The sequence below is a fragment of the Felis catus genome, chromosome A2 (assembly GCF_018350175.1).
Source record: "Felis catus isolate Fca126 chromosome A2, F.catus_Fca126_mat1.0, whole genome shotgun sequence".
Lineage (NCBI taxonomy): Eukaryota > Metazoa > Chordata > Mammalia > Carnivora > Felidae > Felis > Felis catus.
In genome coordinates, this window is record NC_058369.1 from 30,262,731 (window position 1) to 30,285,913 (window position 23,183).

The following is a 23,183-nucleotide window of genomic DNA, read 5'->3' on the forward strand; positions in this document are numbered from 1 at the left end:
ACTATAGGTGTTTTGATAGGTATTGCACTGAATGTGTAGACTGCTTTGGGTAGTATGGACATTTAAACAATATTAGCTCTTCCACTCCATGAGCAAAGAATACCTTTCCATTTATTTGTGCCTATCTTTCATCAATGTCTTATAGTTTTCAAAGCAACAGCTTTTTCACCTCCTTGACTACATTTATTCTTAGGTATTCTATTCTTTCTGTTGCAATTGTAAATGGGATTGTTTCCTTAATTTCTCTTTCGGATAGTTTATTATGTGTGTATAGAAATGCAACAAGTTTAGGCATATTAATTTTGTATCCTGCAACTTACTGAATTCATTTATTACTTCTAAGTTTTTTGGTGGAGTCTTAAGGGTTTCTACACACAGTACTATGTCATCAGCAAATAGCAGCAGTTTTACTTCTTCTTTCCCAATCTGGATGTTTTTTATTTATTTTTCTTGTCAGATTTCTGTGACTAAGACTTCCAATACTATGTTGAATAAAAATGGTGAGAGTGGACATCACTGTCTTGTTCCTGATCTTAGAGGTAAATTTTTCAGCTTTTCACCACTGAATAGGATGTTAGCTGTAGGTTTGTTATATATGGCTTTTATCATATTGAGATATATTCCCTCTGTACCCATTTTTTGAGTGTTTTAATCACAAATGGATATTGAATTTCATTCAATGCTTTTTCTGCATCTATTGAAATGATAATATAGTTGTTCCCTTCTTTTGGTCAGTGTGATGTATCACATTCATTGATCTGCAGATACTGAATCATCCTTGCATCCCTGGAATACATCCCATTTGATCACGCTATATGGTCCTTTTACTGTACTATTAAATTCAGGTTGCTCATACTTTGTTGAGGACTTTTGTATCTATGTTCATCAGGCATAATGGCCTGTTATTTTCTGTTTTTGTGGTATCTTTGGTTTTGATATCAGGGGACTGCTAGTCTCACAGAAAGAGTTATGAAGCATTCCTTTCTTCTCAGTTTTTTGGAGTAGTTTGAGAAGGGTAGGTATTAACTCTTCTTTAAATATTTGGTAGAATTCACCTGTAAACCATCTGGTCCTGGAGTTTTGTCTTGGGAGTCATTTGATTACTGATTCAATTTCATAAATAACAATCAGTATATTCAGATTTTCTATTTCTTCTTGATTCAGTCTGGGAAGATTGCATGTTTATAAGAATTTATCCCTTTCTTCTAGGTTGTTCCATTTGTTGGTACATAATTGTCTGTAGTAATCTCTAATTATCCTTATTATTTCTGTGGGTTCAGTCGGAGCTTTTCCTCTTTCATTTCTGACTCTGTTTGGTCCCTCTCTCTTTTTTCTTGATGAATCTGGCTAAAGGCTGTCCATTTTCTTTTTTTCCTCAAAGAACTAGCTCTTAGTTTCATTGATCTTTTCTATTGTTTTGTTTTAGTTTCTACTTCATTTGTTTCTGATCGATTTTTATTATCTCCTTCCTTCTATTAACTCTGGACTTTGTTCTTTATCTAGTTTCTTTAGGTGTTACAGTTGGATTGTTTATTTGAAAATCTTCTTGTTTCTTGAGGTGGGTCTGTATCAGTATAAACTTCTCTCTTAGAGCTGCTTTTGCTGTGGTCCATAGATTTTGTACTGTTGTGTTTCCATTTTTATTTGTTTCAAGGTATTTTAAATTTCTTCATTCACCCACAGGTTGTTTGGTAGCATGTTGTTTAGCCTCTATGTGTTTGTGTTTTTTAGTTTTCTTATAGTTGGTCTTGAGTTTCATACCATTGTGGTCAGAAAAGATACGTGATGTAATTTCAATCTTAAATTTATTGAGACGTGTTTTGTGGCCTAACATATCATCTCTCTTGGAAAATGTTCCATGTATCCTTGAGAAGAATGTATATTCTGTTTTTGGAGTGGAATGCTTTGTATTCATCTATTAAGTCCATCTGATCTGAGGTATTTTTTAAGGTCAGTGTTTCCTTATTGGCTTTCTGTCTGGATGATCTCTCCATTGAGATAAGTGGGATGTTGATCTCCTACTATTAATGTATTACTGTGTTTCTCCCTTTATGTCTGTAAATGTTTGCTTTATGTATTTAGGTGCCTCTATGTTGGGTGCACAATTATTTATAAGTGTTATATTCTCTTGTATTGATCCCTGTATTATTAGGTAATGCCCTTCTTTGTCTCTGTTAAAACAAAGAGACTTTGTTTTAAAGTCTCTTTTGTCTGATATAATTATTGCTACACCAACTTTCTTTTCCTTTTCTTTTGCATGAAATATCTTTTTTCCAACCTTACATTTTCAGTCTGTGTTTGTGTTTAGATCTGGAGTGAGTCTCTTGTAGGCAGCATATAGATGGGTCTTGTTTTTCTATCCATTCAGCTACCGTATGTCTTTTGATTACAACATTTAGTCCTTTTACATTTAAAGTAATTACTGATAGATATGTACTTATCGCCATTTTGTTGATGGTTTTCTGGTTGTTTTTGTAGCTCTTCTCTCTTCCTGTCTTCTTCTCTTGCTCTCTTCCCTTGTGATTTGGTGACTTTCCTTATTGTTATACTTGCATTCCTTTCTCTTCATTTTTGTGTCTACTATAGATATTTGGTTTGTGGTTACCATGAAGTTCATATATAACATCCTACGTATATGGCACTCTATTTTAAGTTGATGGTTGCTTAAGTTCAAGCACATTCTAAAAGTACAACATCTCCTCCTCCCCCCATTTATGTTTTTCACATAATATTATACATCTTAATATTGTGTGTATCCTGGATTAACAATTGTAGGTCTGGACAATGTTATTACTTTTCTCTTTTCACCATACTTGCTATGCAAGTGGTTCATCCACTACTTTTACTATACGTTTACCTTTACCAGTGAGATTTTTTCCTTCACAGTTTTCTTACTTCTATTTATAAACTTTCTTTTCCATTTAAAGAAATCTCTTTAACACTTCTTGTAAGGGGCTGGTTTGGTGTTGATGAACTCCTTTAGCTTTTACTTGCCTGGGAAACTCCTTACCTCTTCTTCAATTCTGAATAATAATCATACTGGGTAGAGTATTCTTGATTATAATTCTTTTCCTTTCAGCACTTTGAATATATTGTGCCACTCCCTTTTGGTCTGTAAAGTTTCTGCTGAAAAATCAGCTATGGTCTTATGGGGGTTCCCTTGTATGTAACCAGTTGTTTTCCTATTGATGATTTTAAGATCCTCTCTTTGTCTTTAACTGTTGACACTGATTATAATGTGTCTTGATGTGTGTCTCTTTGGGTTCATCTTCTTTGGGACTCTCTCTGATTTCTGGACCTGGATGCCTGTTTCCTTTGTTGGATAGGGAAGTTTTCAGCCATTATTTCTTCAGATAGGTTTTATGTCCCTTTCTTTCTCTCTTTTCCTTCTGAGATCCCATAATATGAATGGTAGTACACTTGATGTTGTCTTGGAGGTCCCTTAAATTATTAATGTTTTTCAAATTCTTTTTTCTTTTTGCTGTTCTGATTGGGTGATTTGCACTACCCTATCTTCCAGGTCGTTGATCCATCCCTCTGCATCATCTTATCTGCTGCTAAGTTCCTTTGGTGTATTTTTCATTTCAGTCATTATATTCTTCAGCTCTGATGGATTCTTTTTTATATTTTCTATCTCTTTGTTGAAGTTCTGGCAATGTGCATCCATTCTTCTCCTAAGTTGGGTGAGCATCTGTATGACCATTACTTTGAACTCTTTATCTGGTAGATTGCTTATGTCCATCTCATCAAGTTCTTTTTCTGAGGTTTTGTCTTATTCTTTCAGTTGGAACGTATTCTTCTGTCTCCTCATTACGCTCAATTCTCTGTTTATTTCTATCTCTTAGATCAGTTATGCTTCCCAGTCTTGAAAGAGTGGCTTTATGCAGAATGTGTCATATGGAGCCCCATGCAAACTCCCCTAGTCACTTGAGATAGGTGCCCTGGGGGTGGGGGTAAGTCTATACTCTCCTGCTGTGACTGGGCGACAACCCACTGTTGTGCATCTGATCTGAAGTACTGGCTGTCGGCCTAGCTGTCTGTAAAGTCTGGCTCGAGGGCTGCAGGTATGTTGGTGGGTGGAATTATTGTCCTTTTGGCTGTGAAGTCCTGCTGAGGTGCAGGGTTGTACAGGGCTCTCAGTGGGCACATCTCCTGACATAGCAGTCTGGAGGGAGGATTCCAAATTGCTGCCTACCAGCACCAGGATTAGCACAGCAGAACGAAACAGGAAAATTGGCTGCAGCCAGTGTCTCCGTCCCCAGGGAGAGGCTTAGATGTCTCCTGCCTCACTGTCTGATGTTCCAGGATTAACAAGTGGGTCTCCTTCACCTGTGGTCTACGTGCTTATCGATCTCATGCGTTTTGTACTGGTTGCTGGGTTGAGTGAGTCTGTATGTAAGCCCTCTAATAGCAGTTTCGCTTTCTCTACAGTTCTATAGTTTTCCTGAGTGAATTCCCTGTTGGTTTTCAAAGCCTGGTGTTTTGGGGGCCCATCTACGGGTTGGGGTTCCTGATGTGGAGCTCAAATCTCTTGCTCCTCCGTGATACTTTCTACATGGCTGAGATTCTTCTGATTTGAGTGACATGCCGCATCTAGGGAGTGGTTTCTTCCTTAGTGAGACTGTACCTCTGCCACTTCTACCTGTGTTAGTGCTGTCCCTTGTTGTGGGGGCTCTGCCCATCCAATTTCTAGGCTCTCTTCAGAGGGGACAATTCCACATACAGTTGTAGATTTGTTGTGTCTGTGGGAGGAGGTGAGCTCAGGATCTTCCTACGCCACCATCTTGCCTGTCCCCTATCCAGGAATTTCTGGTTATGATATTTACAGGAGCTGATGTTCAGCCATATGGGTTGAATTGCACACTCTCACTAAAATTCACTGTGATGCCAGAAATAGAAAAATCAGGGTATGCTAAAAAAAAAAAAAAAGATAAGCAGGGGTGCTTTGCTGGAATATCCCTTCACGAACTAGTCAATATCTAAAATCTCGATATTTTGTTTTAATTTTTGGCAGATATTGTTCAATTTTCCTCCATATTAGCCAGCCTAGTTTAGGCAAAAAGAGAATTTATATTTCTCGGAACCCAACTAAACCGAGGGAAAAGCAGTTACACAGCTGAGGCTCAAGAATAAGTGTAACCGGGGCGCCTGGGTGGCGCAGTCGGTTAAGCGTCCGACTTCAGCCAGGTCACGATCTCGCGGTCCGTGAGTTCGAGCCCCGCATCGGGCTCTGGGCTGATGGCTCAGAGCCTGGAGCCTGTTTCCGATTCTGTGTCTCCCTCTCTCTCTGCCCCTCGCCCGTTCATGCTCTGTCTCTCTCTGTCCCAAAAATAAATAAACGTTGAAAAAAAAAAATTAAAAAAAAAAAAAAAGAATAAGTGTAACCAAGGGCTTGAACATCCTGGGAATCTCAGTATATTCCCTGTCTCCGTCTCTCTCCGTATGTTGACTTCATTCTTTCATCTTCTTTTCCCTAATGGAAGAATTGAACATGGCTGTAGACATCTTTCTAGCATGAGAAGACCCAGCCCTATTGGCCCACAGCCCACAGTCCCCAGGGAAGTAGTTCATTGGTTTAGTTGCATCAGGGATCCATTGCTGGACCAACCAGAATATGGTCATGGCAGGCTGGGAACTGTGATTGGTTCCATGTGAGTAAAGAATGCATTTCCAGGACTAATTAGTTGTGGCAAGGAGACCATTGGCGTGAATAAACGATGAAGAAGAAGACAGTCCATTTCTACAAGAACAGGAGATATTGGTGGGCAGACTCACTCATAGAAATCCTCAGTACCCTAAATATTTGGGGGATACTCCATATACTTTGAAATTATTCTCCATTCTCTATAAATAATGACCAAGATAGATTTACTTTAATTGCCTATTTCATTGTCTAAGAAAGTCTAGTTTTAAGTTGTCAATAATACCCTACTTGGGATCAGAATATCTAGTAGTATGGGCTGGGAGAGAGTTCTTGGACCTACTGTTGTTCATAGATGAGGAATTTGGCTCACTAGATAACAGTTGTTCATGGTCTTTTAAAAACTGAAATTAGCCTACACTAGGTTCTTAAATTATCACGTAAAGCCTCAAAATAAACAACTAAAATGAAGGTGCCATGGCTTTGTTTTTGAAGTGTGTGTGTGTGTGTGTGTGTGTGTGTGTGTGTGTGTGTGTGAAATTTTCTTCAAATGAGATGAAGACTTAGTAGTTTGGTATGTAATAGGCTAAGAATGGACCAAATGACCTCTATATTCCGCATAATCTGCTGAGGAGACACTGAGTTTACAAAAATAAATTCTGAAGCTTTATTGATGTTTTTTCTCTCATTAGGCAGGGTTTTCCAACATAAGAGCCTTTTACGCTACCTTTCGGCAAATCCATAACTGCATCTTATTTTTATCCGACAGACTGACGCTACTATAAACTTTGAAGACGTCCAAAAACAAAATGCAAAATATTTCAATAAAGCTGCTTAAGCCCAAACGGGGATTTTCGAGCTTTTTGGAATCTCATTTTGGTTTCTCTTCCAGTAGAAGTCCTTTCCATGTGTCCAAGTCCTTAGACATTTTTCTTAATATTTTATTTTCATTTTTGAGAGAGACAGAGTACGGGGAGTGGGGGGGGGGGTTGCAGAGAGAGAGAGCAAGACACAGAATCCGAAGCAGGCTCCAGGCTCTGAGCTGTCAGCACAGAGCCCAATGCGGGGCCCAAACTCGTGAACGGTGAGATCATGACCTGAGCCAAAGCTGGATGCTTAACTGACCGGGCCACCCAGGTGCCCCTAGAGACTTCTTTCCATAGACAAAAAGGGTAAAAGCCAGGCTCTACTAATTGGCATCCTCCTAACCATCCCCACAGCCTCCTACCCTCACAGAGACATATGTCCTGTGGTTACCATAGGAACAAGTAGGATACCATTGTTTAAAATTTTGATATTTTACTCTTCATGGGCTTTTGCATTAACTATGCTTTAAAAATATTTCATTAAAATGGTATTTACCATGCTTACTGCACTTGTGGCCCCCCACGTTTAAATTTTGTACCTTACGTGAGTACCAGGCTCACCCTTGTCCCAGCCCTCGTATTTAGACAGACTTGAATTAAGGCTCCAGGGTAGTGCCTTAACCAGTACCTGTCCTGCTCAGTCTTGATCCCCCCACCTCTAAAACAAAAATGATAACTGAAATATACTTAGGGGCTGTTTTAAGGGTTAAATGAGATGTACATGTAAAGCATTTAGTATGCTTGAAACAGTCAGCACTCAATGAATTCTGCTAGCATTACTACTGTCACTAATAACACAAATGACAGCAACAGCGATAATAGTGGATAACTTTCAGGTTCACAGACATCAACAGTTAAGACATAATCCCAACTCTAGAGAAACCCTGTCTACCAGGAGACTCAGAAATGTAAAAAAAAAAGTCACCATTCAATGAACTGTTACAACAAAGGTCTAAATGTGGTGTGAGGCCTCTCTCCGCGAGAGAGGAGAACTAGCTAAGCTCTCAGAGAAGGGGTTTTAAGTTGAGCACCAAAGGCTGAGTAAGAGGGTTTGCTAAAAGGAGAAGAAAAGAAAGGTCACTCTGGTGGGTGCACAGTCATTGAGGCGAGAAAGGGCCTGCTGGACCACTCCGAGGGAGACAGTCTCTGTAGCTGAAATGGGGGGTTCTGATGGGAAAGTTGTGGGAGGTGAGTCTAACAACAAAGGATCTAGTCTGTCGATGGAGAGGCTGGAATATCATTCTGAAGAGATTAGATTTTGTTCTGGGGGCAGTGAAGGATTCTACTGAAGGATTCCAAGGCTCTTTTTGTGAGATGTTCATGCGTGAGGTTGAGAATGGCAACCGTGTGGAGGACAGACTGGAGAGGGCAGGAGTAGAGCCAGGGATACTCACGAGGAGACTATCGTGAGATCTGGGCATGAGGATGAGGGCCTGAATCAAAGCACCAGCCGAGGTGCTGGAAAGCAGTCAAGAGATCTGACCCACATTTTGGAGGTAGAATCAATGAGCTGGGCAGCTGACTACGTGTGGGGTGTTATGGGGAGGAAGGAGGAACTGAGAACACCCAGGAAGTCCCATCTGTAGTAACTGATAGAGAACGCGTGACGAGGAGCCATTGCAGGTATGCGTACACAGTGGGAGGAAGAAGAAGAAAAGGAGCTAGATTTTGAACGCATTTAACTTGGAATGCAGGGGACTATCCAAGAAGAAATGCTCTCAATAGACAGTTGGAAACATAAGGCAAAAAGAAAAGGAAAGGTGGAAAAGGGAAGGTGGGGCTTGAATATTGACTGGAACATAGAAAACATACATGCTATCTGGGAGAATTGCCCTGAGAAAGGAGGAATGAGGGCTCAGTCAAGTGATTGTCCTCATCTTCCTTCCTCTCTGCTTCTCACTTTTATCTTTCCACGGACCTTAATAATAATCAGTGTGCTTCCTGTGTGGAACTTTGGCCTGATACCCCAGCAAATGTCCCCAAAGCTTCCTTACCCTGGCTATTTGGTCTGCCATTTGGAGACGTCCATCCAGCTCTCGTCTGATCTGGGCTGCTTGCTCATCTGGATTGTCCAGCTGCACAAAAGCACAAACATGGGAGATGTTCAGTTTAGACCGCAAAAGCCAATAAACTTGTGACTTTGCATTTTACACGCCCCAATCTCTGTCCCCATAGACACATTTCACTAAAAGTTAAGAATTCTGTAACAAACAAATCCAATTTGAGTGAAGTCTTAAATGAAATCCTTGCAGGCAGAGCATCACGTGGTAGACAGTTGCTAGGAAAGACACGAGAATGAGTTTGCACAAGAGTCACTTGAGAACTGCGGGGCAGGAGTGCTTCCAACGAGGGCCCAATAGCACCTCTGTTTTGGTCCAATCAAGAAAGTGTTTACATGACAGACATACAAAGAAGGAGACAGTAAAATAACTATTAGAAATGTGTGGAGCAGACATAGTGCCTATCTGTAGCGCCTCCATGGCATATATCCCACAGCTGTCCCACCCCCAGACCGTGGGAGATTAATCAATCATTGCGTTCCTTCTTTTGAGCCCTGAGACTTCCTCAGCCAGTACTCCAGATGGCCACTATCACTGAGTCGGTGTTGATATCTAAGTTGAAATCTGTCCTAGTCTTCCCTGGAGTTGGAGGTTTTAGGACATAAGATTCAGCATAACTAAGCAGAAATAAACTTGGACAACTCCCTAACTTCTCTGGTTTTCCCACCTATAGAATGAAGGGGTTGGTTACATAATCGCCATCCTTACCACATCTGCCTGTGAATCTATGAAAGAGGTTGGTAAACATTTCTGTAAAGGGCCATATAGTTAATCTTAGGCTTTGAGAGTCATAAGATCTCTGTTGCAATGACTCAGGTCTTCGAAACAAATGTGAAAACAGACATCGTCAATCCATAAATGAATGAGCATTTCTGTCTTCCAATAAAACTTTATGTGCAACCGTAGGTGGTAGGCCATAGTTGTTGATCTTTGCTCTACGAATTACGTTTCTGTCATTCAACAAACATCTTCTTTCATTGAAACACACACACACACACACACACACACACACACACACACACACACACACACACAGAGGAATATTACTAAGCCATAAAAAAATGAAACCTTGACATTAGCAACTAGATGGAACTGGGAGATGTAGTATGCTAACCAAAATAAGTCAGTTAGAGAAAGACAAATACCATGTAATTTGAGTCATATGTGGAATGTAAGAAACAAAACAAATGAGCAAAGGGAAAAAAGTAAAAAGAGAGAGGCAAACTAGGAAATGGACCCTTAACTATAGAGAACTGAGGGTTATCAGAGGGGGCGGGCATGGGCACCAAAAAATTAAGGTTCTCTACTTATTTCCAGGTAAGCCTACAATTATCCTTCAAACTGTAATTGAGTCTGTTTTGTTCAGTGATTTATGACTAATTTTATTCACAGAAAAGTGTAATAAAGAGGGAACAGTGACATTCAAATAGGATTTATTCCTCTTTATAGTACATATTAACTCACAAAAAAAAGTAGCTTAAGAAGTATCTGAATTTTCTAAGTCCCTTAGCTTTATTACAAAAATAATTTTTAATGTTTATTTATTTCTGAGAGAGAGAGAGAGAAAGAGAACGAGCAGGGAGGGGCAGAGCAAGGGGGAAGACACAGAATCCGAAGCAGGCTCTAGGCTCTGGGCTATCAGCACAGAGCCGGATGCAGGGCTCGAACTCACGAACTGTAAGATCATGACCTGAGCTGAAGTCAGATGCTTAACTGACTGAGCCACCCAGGCGCCCCTAAGTCCCTTTCCTTTAACAGCCATTTTTAGGGGCGCCTGGGTGGCGCAGTTGGTTAAGCGTCCAACTTCAGCCAGGTCACGATCTTGCGGTTCGTGAGTTCGAGCCCCGCGTCAGGCTCTGGGCTGATGGCTTGGAGCCTGTTTCAGATTCTGTGAATCCCTCTCTCTCTGCCCCTCCCCCATTCATGCTCTGTCTCTCTCTGTCCCAAAAATAAATAAACGTTGAAAAAAAAATAAAAAATAAATAAATAAAAGCCATTTTTATTTAGAATTTTTAAAATAAAAACCCAGATCCATGCTTAAAAAAAAAAAAAAAAGAAAGAAAGAATCTCATCTATGGTACAAAATGGCATAGAAAATAAGTTATTTTTAATATGATGTAAACAAGAACACTAAAAAAATTATGGTCATACTTTTGAAGCATTGTGCACAGTCTTTTTTGGTTGTTTTATAAAACACATAAAATCCATCTAGTTTTATGCATTTTTATCACCTTGTTCAATTCATGAGTTGCCTTACCTTCTCCTTTCTACAGTTTTGAGGAGCAGGACTATTTCCTAGATCATAAAGACTGGATGACAACTTTTGGCCATCTATTCTTTTTTTTTTATTATTTATTAAAAAAAGGGGTTTTTTAAAAAATGTTTTTACTTATCTTTGAAGGAGAGAGAGACGAGCATGACTGGGGGAGGAGTAGAGAGAGAGGGAAACACAGAATCCAAAGCAGGCTCCAGGCTCTGAGCTGTCAGCAGAGAGCCCGACACGGGGCTCGAACGTACGAACTGTGAGATCATGACCTGAGCCAAAGTCGGATCCCCAACTGACTGAGCCACCCAGGCACCCCTGGCCATCTATTCTAAAAGTGTTCTGCTGAACAACAATCCTATCAAACAGAGTTTAATAAGGGTTCCAGAAGGCCTCCAAAAGAACGGTCAGTTGAATTTGGCAAATGGTACGTCAAAATGCACAAAATCTCTGAGAAGTTCTGCAGTAGGGAAATCTGCTAGACTGTGACCAACTTAAATATTTTTAAATGGACACTAAAATGTTTGTTTTTTGCACAGTACCGTGCCCAGAGAATGAACTGGAAAACCTGTTCCACATGCATATGAAGAGAACCACACGAAAGCAGTTACATGCTATCCAGGAGCCCATCCATTACAACTTTCCAACAGGTGCGCACGGGAAACACAGTATCTTCCATGTTGTTTTTAAGCTCTAAGGAGCTGCTTTTATTCTCCTCCCTTGGGAACCCAACACTTCTTCAGCTCCAGGTACAAATCCACCGGGAACATTCAGAAATGTTTTGTTCAAATACACAGGCAGACCAAACGTCTGCCTTCTTCACTGAGAAACAGCAAAATGATTTGGTTAGAGGATAAAGTTGGGAATTCTGTCAGAAGATACGGTGTTCACAGAGATAGAAATGAAAAAGAAAACACATCCTATAGAGCCGTCCCTATTACTAAATTTTGCAGAGACATCTGGCCCTCATCAAACGTTAACTAGAGACAGCAGAGAATGTCATCAACGAAGACAAGCCAGCTAGGTCTACTCTAGGCTTCATTCATTAATTCATGGGTTCTTTCATTTACTCATTCATTTATCAGATTTTTATGGAATGTCTTGATATGCCAACAGTGGAATACAGAAAGGAACAAGGCAGACTTAGTTGGTGCCTCCATGGAGCTTAAATCTAGCAAGGACAGATAAGGTTATTTGAACATTTTGGGCACAAAAGAGAGAAGACTAGCACTTACTGATGCCTAAGTCAAGCCCTGGTATCCTATAACCTATATTTCAGTGTTTTCTAAAGGGTCTTAAGAAATAGATATTACTATGCATTCTTCCAGGAGAAGGAGTCTGGGGTCAGGAAGTGCTGCTCCCTCCTGGAATCGTATAATACATGATTAAGATTCTGAACAATTCTAGGGGCACCTGAGTGGCTCAGTTGGCTAAGTGTCCAGGTAAGCGTCTGACTCTTCATCTTGGCTCAGGTCGTGATCTCACCATTCATGAGTTTGATCCCTGTGTTGGGCTCTGTGCTGACAGTGCTTGGGATTCTCTCTCTCTCTTCCTCTCTCTCTGCCCCCCCCCGCCCCGCCCCCCACTCATTCTCTCTCAAAATAAAAATAAACTAAGAAAAAAAGAGATTCTGAGCAATTACTAGAATAAATAAGCCTATTGAACTGCATGCAATTTGTCTTTTACTCAATTATTTGATTGAAAAGTATTCCACGGTGCAGTTTGTGAAAGAGCTTTAGGAGATTGGTACCACTATTACCCCCTGTTACAGATAAGGAAACTGAATCTCAGTAAGGTTCAGGAACTTGCTGTAGTTCACACAGCGGGGCAAGCGGTAGGATCCATTAGAAACGGAATCTGTCCAGGGGCGCCTGGGTGGCGCAGTCGGTTAAGCGTCCGACTTCAGCCAGGTCACGATCTCGCGGTCCGTGAGTTCGAGCCCCGCGTCGGGCTCTGGGCTGATGACTCAGAGCCTGGAGCCTGCTTCCGATTCTGTGTCTCCCTCTCTCTCTGCCCCTCCCCCGTTCATGCTCTGTCTCTCTCTGTCCCAAAAATAGAAAAAAAAAATAAAACGTTGAAAAAAAAAATTAAAAAAAAAAAAAAACGGAGTCTGTCTTGCCTCAAACTGAAGCTCTTTTGCTCTGCCTTATGTTGGTTTCCTTCTTTTTTTTTTTTAACGTTTTTATTTATTTTTGAGACAGAGAGAGACAGAGCATGAATGGGGGAGGGGCAGAGAGAGAGGGAGACACAGAATCGGAAACAGGCTCCAGGCTCTGAGCCATCAGCCCAGAGCCCGACGCGGGGCTTGAACTCACGGACCGTGAGATTGTGACCGGAGCTGAAGTCGGATGTTTAACCGACTGAGCCACCCAGGCGCCCCAGTTGGTTTCCTTCTTAAGTGCCTTGTTTGGTTTCCTAATTGGTTCTGACAATTAACTAACTTGGCGGCCTCATTTCTGTTCCTTGTATACATGGGACAGTTTACCACACTGAGCCACCACTGTGGGGCAGAGAAATGTCTACCCTTCGTCCGCTGTCACGACTGGCTGATTTCTGCCAGGGAGGCTATAGCAGTGCCAGGGCCCTCTTGAAGAAATGACAGCAATGGATGTGTCCTTTTCCTGGCTCTGCCCCTCAGGAGCTGTGTGACCTTAAGCAAGTGACTCAACCTCTCTGTGCTTCAGGCCTTTTCATCTGAATAATCAGTGTAATAAATCTACCTAAGGTTGTCATAAGGATTCACTGAGACAGTGGATATAAAGTGATTAGCCCAGTGCCCGGCATGCAGTTTCCTGAACGAATCTTCAGGAAACGGTGGCTGCTGTTTGTGTTATTAAAGAAGCCCACGGTGGCTGTATTTCTGATATGGGCCACAGTGGGGCGTCAAAGATTCAGACAAGAACGTACCAGACGGGACAGTGTCCCTCTGTGGTGTGGATATAAGGATTTGCTCTGATAGTCTGCACAGTGGAAAGGAAGGGTTCAGGGGCTCCCACCTCTTGACAAATTTCCCTGGCTTCCCAGGGCCGCCAACGTTCTCTGGGGTCAAATCCCTTTGCTCTGTTAGATTTTAATTAGGAGAGTGACCGGAAGGCAGACACGGCTGCCCAACAGCTAATGATCCCAAGGTGGGGGATGGAAAAGGAAATGCAGCCAAAGTTCCCTCAAACAGCCTGGTATAAGAGAGAACGCCATCCTCAATCGAGGAGCTTGACAGCCCTACCGTATGAAACCCAAAAATACAGAGAGAAATCAAGTAATCACCTTTTCAAGTGCCCGAAAGAAAAAAACCCGAGAGTGAGCTTCCATGGAAACAACGTTCTGTTTACTACACTGGCCTTTTCCACCAAGGGAAGGAAAGATCGGCTGGCCAACCAGGCCAAGGGCAAACCTTGCCGCTGACAGCTCATTAGGGTTAAAATATGTACATGTGTATGAAGGCCCTTTACCTAATTAGACGAATAATCTTCCTACTAGCAGAGGTCAAGCAGAGGCAGCGTGGTGGCTGTTAGGATTTGCCTGCCAAGCGAAGGGACTGTTTCCCTGAACTTTTCTCTTCAAGGGATGGGGAGCTGGGCTCAGCATTGCCCACGTGCTCACAGGTGATCACCTAAGCCATCAGTTCAAGCCCATCCCAAGGCCTGGGTTTCTCTGCAGCTCATGCTGTGTCCCTTCAGTAAATGCAGAGACAAGAACTCAGACCAGCGTGGCTGTCGGTCGGCCCGGTTTACACCTGCAGGGAGAGCACGCGGCAGAGGACGCAGGCCGGAGAACAGGGCAGAGGGAGGTCTGTGCCCAGCTATCCCACTCCCTGGTTCCACGACCTTGTCAGGTTTCTGAATCTCCGAGCCTCAGTGTCCTCAACTGCTAAGTGGGGATCAGTTTCATCTTGCGAGGCTACTCAAAGGACTAAATGGGACAACAGGTGGCACGTTTTGAGAGAAGTCAGGCAGACCTGGGTCCAAATCCCGGCTTTGTAATTTCCTTCCTCAAAGGGATCGAACAAGTGACTGGACCTAAGCCTCGGTTTCCTATTTGTAAACTGGGGTAAGATACCTACCCCAGTGTGTTCTTAGGGTTCAATGAGATGGTATGTGCCAAGCACCTAGCATGGTGCAGGCACACAGTAGGTCCTATAGTTTAGCAAAGAGTTTCTAGAATTGTCCCGATTCTAGGGAGAGCACACATCAGATGTCAATTCCCCTCCCGGCCTGTTGTGATTTATGACAGAAACCAGACATGGGGGTGGGGGAGCCTTTGGAGTGAACGAGGAGCCTGTGTTCTGGTCCTCAATGTGCCCTTAGCTGGGGGGCTTTGGGCCCAAGTCATGACCCCTCTGTCCACAGTCCCTTCACCTGAGAAAGGACAAACCCTCGCTATTACGTCCCAGGGGTCTCTGCAAAGTCTAGACGAGCACGTGTCAAAGGTATATTCTGGGGACACTAGTCCCGCCGAGAAAGGGGTATGTGGCCAGTTAGAGTCGCTGCCCCCTCTCCCCTTCCTGGATCGCTGCATGACACATCAATGAGAAGGTACACTCAGGTGGCCCTACATTTCCCAATCCTATCCCACCCTGTAAGTCATTTAAACGCCCAGCGGCACATTTTGGGATAGTCTCTCCGAAGCAATTCTCCTGTGCGTTTCATTTTTTTCATGTCCGTGGATACGTCCAGCTGTTCTGGAGGGAGGAGACAGGGAGGAAGCTACGTCACTATGCACGTGGATCTATATGTCAGTTACGAGGAACCCACCTGGGAACACTGACCTCCACGACAATGGAGAAATCATCACTGGGCTGAGGCTTGGAGCCTCCTCATTAGTCCCACAGGCCCTGGAAGATCGGCCTTGACCGTGTGCCTGGGAGACATCTCTGGGTATCACCTTTCCCTAGGGTTGCCTGCATTCTTTGGGCTCACACATTTGGGGGCAGGTCCGACTCTGGAGTGTTCCAAACCCATCATTATTACCGCTGCCAGGCAGTCTCCAGTCAAGCAAAAAGCAGACATGATTCACATATGCGGAAAATTTAAACGGAAACAGGCGGATTACTTCATGCGTTATTTGAATAATTGTTCTACTTTCTGGAAAAATCTGTGGTATTCTGCCTCAGAATGAATGGACCAACTCAGCCTCAGGACGACGGTGAAGATGATCCAGCACTGTGGCTGCAAGGAGCATTAGGGATGATGAAGTAAGTTCAGGAGGAGGTGTAGGCCCTGCTGAGCTCTGTGGCCCGTCGGACATCACACCGCCCCCCTCAGCACAGGCCTCTGGGCTCCTCGCTGAGGCCTCTGGGAGGGGTTGTTTTCTCTGCTGCCAGGTGCTTGCATGTTTCCCACACCCGGAGCATTCTCCCCTGTCTCCTCCTTGACTCGTAACCGGTTCTTCCTCTCCATCCTTCAGCTTTGCAGCAAACTCTTCTCCGACCCCTCCAGACTTGGTGGGTTTCTCCTGCCAAGTTCTCCTGGCACGACGCACCTCTCCTTTTATTAGCATGTTTCACAGCTGTAATTTCACCTGCACTCACGTGACGCTGGGATGTCTACCTACTACACTGTTAAGCTCCTTGAGGGCAGGGACGCGTGTGACTTTGCTTACCTCTGCGTCCCCAGCACCTCGCACGGTGCTGAACACACAGGGGCCTCTGATACTTGCCCGACCAAGTTAATTAACTGTGACCCAAAGAGGGAAAGTGACCTGCCCAGAAGTCGCACCATCATCAGCGAGGGAGCTGGGACCAGGTTCCCAACCTGCTAACTTCTAGCTTGCTTGCTGCTTAGTGACTGTGTCCTGGGAAGCGCCATGCTCCGCACAAACAGGGAAAGACTGAACTTTGCTAGCCTGTCAACCCGTTTACAGTCCTAATGAAGCATCCTTGATTCCGGGCTTTGGGGGCTTGAGTCGGGTGCACCTGTCACTGGTGACAGGGAGTGCAAGCCAGAGGCTGACCGGGCTTCCCTGGATCCGTTTCCCTGGTTTCCTCTCCACTTCTGGCCCCTTGGTTCCCAGGGATTAGTGTCTGAGCAGGAGGCTGCCAAGAGCTACTGCAGAGGAGGGCGGAGGCAGCTCCCTGTAAAGTACTCCTGTCAGCTGGCACGGCCCTCCTTTTCTCCACAGCCCCGTGTTTTTTTATCCTTCTTCACAAACTGCTCCAGCAAATGCCGCCCTCCTGGCACACTGCAGTCTGGAAAGTTACAGCCAGGACAGTTCCCCTCCAGGGGACGTGGGTGCCCAAGCTCCTGTCTCAAGAATGTACTGAGGTTGGGACTGTGGCTACAGCACTGTGCTCAGGGCCTGCCTGCCACCTCCGAACTCCTTTCCCGCCAACCTGTCTCCCCCTCGTCCACCTCCGACGGGGCTGGAGAACGTGGGCAGCAAGCATTCCCTCCCTACTGTCCAGGTTCAAATCCTGACCCTTCCGCTTGGAGGCTGGTCTGTGCTGAACACATTATGAGACCTCTCTGAGCCTTAACTTTAGTTTTCAACTCCCGGGACTTGTAGCAGAATGCCGGGCACACGGTCACTTTCAGAAAATCTCAGCAGCTCATTAAAAAAAAAAAAGGTGGGGAGCGCCTGGGGGGCTCAGTCGATTAACTGTCTGACCTGATTTCAGCTCAGGTCGTGATCTCACGGCTTGTGGGTTTGAGTCCCCCGTCGGGCTCTCTGCTGACAGCACGGAGCCTGTGTGGGATTCTCTCTCTTCCCGTCTCTCTTTCTCTTCCCGACTTGTGCATGTGCCCCCCACACCTCAAAAATAAATAAACATTAAAAGAAAAAAAGGAAAATCTCAGCAGCGATTACTACTGCTCTAGCCTGCACATCTCATCCTTACACCAATTCTGATTCTAATAACACAAATGGCATGACAGGTTTTCCCTGCTTTGAGTAAAGAAACCAAGTTGCAAAAGATTAAGTAGTTTGCCAGTAGTTTCAGACATAATTGGCCCTTCGCAGAGGGGACAGGCTTAGAAAATAGGGCAGGGATTTTAGAATCAAAAAACCTGAAGATCAAACCCAACCTCTGTCACGTACTCACTGTGTGACCAGCCCAGGGCACTCAACCTCTCTGAGCATCTGTACCCGCAGCTGTGAAGCCAATACCCTCAGAGGACTATTGTAGTGATGATCATAAGAGACATTTTCGCACCGTAGGGGTTCAACACATTGCAGGTTTATTGTTCTATTTTTATTCCTGGGGGTGGCTCTCATGCAGTCTGCAGGCTTGCCTCTGATCTGTCTTTACTAGGGCTCTGTTCCAGGGTTATTTCTAGAGAAAACGTGAAAGTTGGTGTCCTGTGCATACTCAATGACGTTCCGTTTTTATAAAAATCACCCAAGGAGATAGTACCTCATTTGCTGAAGAGTTAAAATAAGATCGTTAGTGCCTCTCGTTAGCATGCCTTACTTCCTCTCCAAGAGAAGACCTTGCGAAGGGTCAAAGTTCCCATCTGAGGGATGTACTTCTCTTTGACTGCAAATGCAGGGTTCAGCTCCTAGAGCTGGCCAGCCAGTAAGAACATCCTCTGCATTTGAGTCACCACTTTTATGTCTTTGCTGGCTTTGGGCAACGCCGTAAATATAACACAATAGCTCCAAAATGCAGTAATTCTCTGAACGAGCACCAAAGAAATACATAAAAATACCCCAAACAGAAAACCAATCTATTCCTTTATGATCTTGCAGGGTTCTACCAGTCTTGTCCCATAATCCCCCAGGCCTGGAATGACCTCCTCTCTCCTTTCTATTTCAAATCGGACATGTCGTTCAGGGTCTGGTTTCAGATCTGCTTCCTTCAGGGAAGCCTTCCTTGATTACTTGCACCATGTAGCAGCTTGGCTTTCCAGGTATCATTGGCTGGTCCAGTATCTAAACCCTCTGTTTGACACAGGTCTCAGATTTCCCTTCCCCACCAGAAGAGCTGTAGGCCACAGAGATCGGGGACCCAGGAACCGGAAACAGTCAGATCTGGGCTCAAATCTTTGCTCTGCCACTTACCAGCTCTGTGACACTGGAAGATATATGGAACTCTCTCTGTCTGAGGCCTCTTCTGCAAAGTGCGAGTCCTAATAGTGCCAACAGCAGAGGCTTGTAATGAGAATGAAAACCAGTACTTGGAAAGCACTTAGCATGATCCCTCGGAGAGGAGGCGGGTCTGCAAGTTCAAGGCTAATAATTCAGTACTCTTGAGGCCAGACACTGGTTTTATCCAGCATGAGGGACACAGCTGTGTTTTTTATGGATCCTCTTAATAACCTTCACAGCTGGGGCTGGGAGATGGTCCGCTTCACCTGCACTATGCCAAGGACACAGGGAACTGAAGCCATTCAAAGAAGAGTGGGGCACGTTCTTCCCGGGGGGACCCGTGACAGCTGGAGGCCAGGGTATTTTGTGAAGCAGGTGGTTTTGTGAGGAGAGGATGTGTGGAACTAGGTTGGTTTATTCCGTCATAATTGTGCAGTCCCCTTCTAAATATATCTTGACTCTGTCTATTCTGTTTACCTACTTCCTTAGGCCAGGCTGCCCTTGTCCCCATCCTGGATCGCTGATCTGTTTACTTGCATCCTCTCTGACATGGCAGTTCTCAGTCCTCCCTGCACATTGGAATCCCCTGGGGGAGATGAAAGAAAATCCTGATATCCAGGCTGCAATCGAACCAGCTAAATGAGACCTTTGGGTTGGGCCTGGGCATCAGTATTTTTTTTTTTTTTAAATCTCCATGTGATTCCAAAGTGTAGCAAGAACCGAGAACTTCTCTACCAAGAGCCAATGGTTCTGTAACTATGGTGCACGTGAGAATCAACCAGAGAACCTGTCAAAACACAGAGTCGTAGGGGGGACACCTGGGTGGCTCAGTCAGTTAAGCGTCAGATTCTTGGTTTCAGCTCCAGTTACAATCTCATGGTTTGTGAGATCGAGCCCCGCATCAGGCTCTGCGCTGACAACACAGAGCCTGCTCGGGATTCTCTCCCCTCTCTCGGTACCACCTCCCCAACTCGTGTGCATGCTCTCTTTTTCTTTCTCTGTCTCTCAAAATAAATACTTTAAAAAAAAAGAGAGAGAGACTTGCTGTCATAAAAAAAAAACAAACAGAAAAACAGAGTCATAGGACTCTTCCCCAGAGAGTTTTGATTTAGTAGGCGTGGGGCGAAGGCCAAGAACGTGCCTCGGTGATGATGGTGATGCCACACTCAGAGAGCAAGGATTGAATCCCTGATCCCCATTGGCATCCTGCTCCTGCTTAAGACCTGTCAGGAATACTCCCTTTTCCTTGGCAGTAGGAGTCTGAGGTCCTTCTCAAAGCCTAGGGAGTTACTGCCATCTGGTTCCTGCACAGCTCTCCAGCCTTATCAGCCAACACTGGGTCTTGCCCTCCAGGCTTGAGTCTTTCTATGCTGCTTCTTTTAGGTTCTTGAACATGACATATTCTTTCATGGCCCCAGGCTGCTGCACATGCTTTCCCTTCTCTGCTATCTTTGTCTGGCTAACACCAACCCAGGTTTCAATATCCATGTTGCTTCCTTAGAAGCCTTTTTGTTCCTAGGCAAAGTCACTTCCTCTAGGATCCCACAGCATTCGGACCTCCTCTTTTATTGCTTCTATCACATTTGCATTATTTGCTCCGTGCTATGTTCTCTGCAAGACTATAAATGCCTCCAGGGCAGAGACCTTATCTTATGTTATTCCCTATAAGGTTTGCAGTGGCTGATGTTTGGTAGGTGAGCAAGGAATATCTGCAGAACTAAATCTGAGATGGAGCTAATAATATCTACTGGGCAAGGTTGGGTTTTTCTTCTTAATTAATTAATTTATTTACATCCAAATTAGTATACAGTGCAACAATGATTTCAGGAGTAGATTCCTTAATGCCTCTTACCCATTTAGCCCATTCCCCCTCCCACAATCCCTCCGATAACCCTCTCTTTGCTCCCTATATTTGAGAGTCTCTTATGTTCTACCCCCCTCCCCGTTTTTATATTATTTGGGGGCAAGGTTGTTTTGATCAGTTTCTAAGAAAAGTTTGTCCAGGCGCTTAGTGTGGTTTCTGATACTTAATAGGTGCTCAAATCATGACCTAAAGAGAAATCTGAGTGCAAATGGTTTAGACTTATTAAATTCTTGTTGAACGTGTAACTGAAATTAAGTATTTAAGAGTAGAAGGGGTAGAGAATAATGGACGAAAATGTGGTGAATGATTGAGGTGTGAACCAATTAAACTGTGGGAGCCTGTCTCCTCATCTAGGAAATGGAATATTAATATTCAACTCACCATTTAAAACATTTTCATTCAACGCTTGCTTTGTACCAGACATTGTGGTTTGAGCTGTCAGAGTAGGACAGACACAGACCTTGCCCTCTATGAGCTTATGGTCCACAGGAGACCTAACAGATACTGAACCCTGAGTACACCCTGTGGCCTGGCACCATATCAACTATGTCATTCACTGTCTTGTTTAACTGTGAGATACGTATTACCATTACAATCATCACCACTTTAGAGATGAGGAAACTGAGGCTCAGAGGGATTCAAGTAACATCTCTGAAAAGGGGTAGAGCTGGGATACAGATTCAGTTGTATCTGAATCTAGAGTGTCAGTTTTTAAACAGTTCACTGTTGGGGCACCTGGTGGCTCATTCGGTTGAGTGTCCGACTTCGGCTCAGGTCATGACCTCGCAGTCTGTGAGTTCAAGCCCCGCGTCGGGTTGTGTGCTGACAGCTCAGAGCCTGGAGCCTGCTTCAGATTCTGTCTCCTTCTCTCTGCCCCTCCTCCTCCTCCTTCTTCCCTCTCTCTCTCAAAAAGGAATAAACATTTAAAAAAATTTTTTTAAACAGTTCACTATTGTAACATTTGGTGGGCATAACCTTCAAAAAAAAGGGTTATTTTTCAAAATTGGTAAAGTATAGCACGAATGTTATTATTTTTGTCATTAGCCATGAATTTAGTTTTTACTAACGCCTGAACTTCTGCTGAGGCAGCTAATTTGATGGAAAATGGTCACTTTTTCAAAACGAGTCATAGAAGATTTGACATAAATATTATAGGAAATAAAATGCCCTTTATACTGTTAAATAATTTTGATATCACACTGTTGAGTCATGGTGGAAAGCAACTTATAACTGGCAAACACAATGAAATCAGCAGGAAATCCAGAGAACATCCAATGAGGTCTAAAGTACCTACACGCACTAATAAAAGTGAATGCTTTTGCTAAAAATGCTCACTCTTTATTTTAAGAGGAAGCGAGTTTCATTTTCAAATATTGACAAGGTAGTATCAAAGTTACTCACAAGGACAAAAGAAAATCAAATTTTCCAGCTTCTGCAATTATGGTTTTAGTGAATACGTATGTTCACGCAGGTGAGTGTACGTGTGTGTATGTATAATAGAGATCTTGAGCCGCAGAAAACATTCAGAGCTGTAAGTCATAGAGTAGCTCATGTCAATTAAAATTGAGGCAAAGCAGCATAATTTCTAGGGTACATGGGAACTGTCACATACAGCTCTGTTTCCTTTGAGTGGCATGTCACAAATATAAGACGTACTTAATTTCTAGTCCCAGCCTGATCATTCACAAGTAGGAATTGGGTCTATTCACGAATCTACCCACATATATCATTATCTCATTTTGCCTGCCCTCAAGAGTGTGTCTACCGTGGTGACACCATTGTTTAAAGCCAAAAATATTTATAAAAAGTGTGTTTCACCTTGATGAACACCTGTCAAAGGAACAGTTAGTTCCCGGTGTCAGATTTATAATCAAGCAGATATATTTTCTATTAGTTATTTTAAAAGTATCAGTGGGCAAGAGGAGGGGGCAGTATTAAAAAAGAGTGAGGTTCCCAGGGCCACTGGGTGGACCAGTCAGTTGAGTGTCCGACTTCGGCTCAGGTCATGATCTCATGGTTCGCGAGTTCAAGCCCCATATTGTTGTCAGGGCAGAGCCTGCTTCAGATCCTCTGTCCTCCTCTCTCTACCCCTCCCCCACTTGCACTCTTTCAAAAATAAATAAACATTAAAAAAAAAGAGTAACAAAATGGATGAAAGACCTCAATGTAAGACAGGAAGCCATCAAAATCCTTGAGGAGAAAGCAGGCAAAAACCTCTTTGACCTCAGCCGCAGCAACTTCTTACTCAACATGTCCCCGGAGGCCAGGGAAACAAAAGCAAAAATGAACTATTGGGACCTCATCAAAATAAAAAGCTTCTGCACAGCAAAGGAAACAATCAGCAAAACTAAAAGGCAACTGACGGAATAAGAAAAGATATTTGCAAACGACATATCAGATATGGGGTTAGTATCCAAAAATCTATAAAGAACTAATCAAACTCAACACCCAAAAAACAAATAATCCA

The 23,183-nt window shown here is 43.6% G+C and overlaps 1 protein-coding gene across 28 annotated transcripts in view; it reads right to left on the reverse strand.

Moving 5' to 3' along the window:
• Positions 1-23,183, reverse strand: part of CADPS (calcium dependent secretion activator) — a 478,503-nt gene that overhangs the window by 255,937 nt on the left and 199,383 nt on the right. For all 28 annotated transcript variants that reach the window (XM_045051795.1, XM_045051797.1, XM_045051798.1 and 25 more), the window contains exon 4: positions 8,502-8,582. In XM_045051795.1, the coding sequence (XP_044907730.1) occupies positions 8,502-8,582 (81 nt within the window). The remainder of the gene's footprint in view (positions 1-8,501; positions 8,583-23,183) is intronic.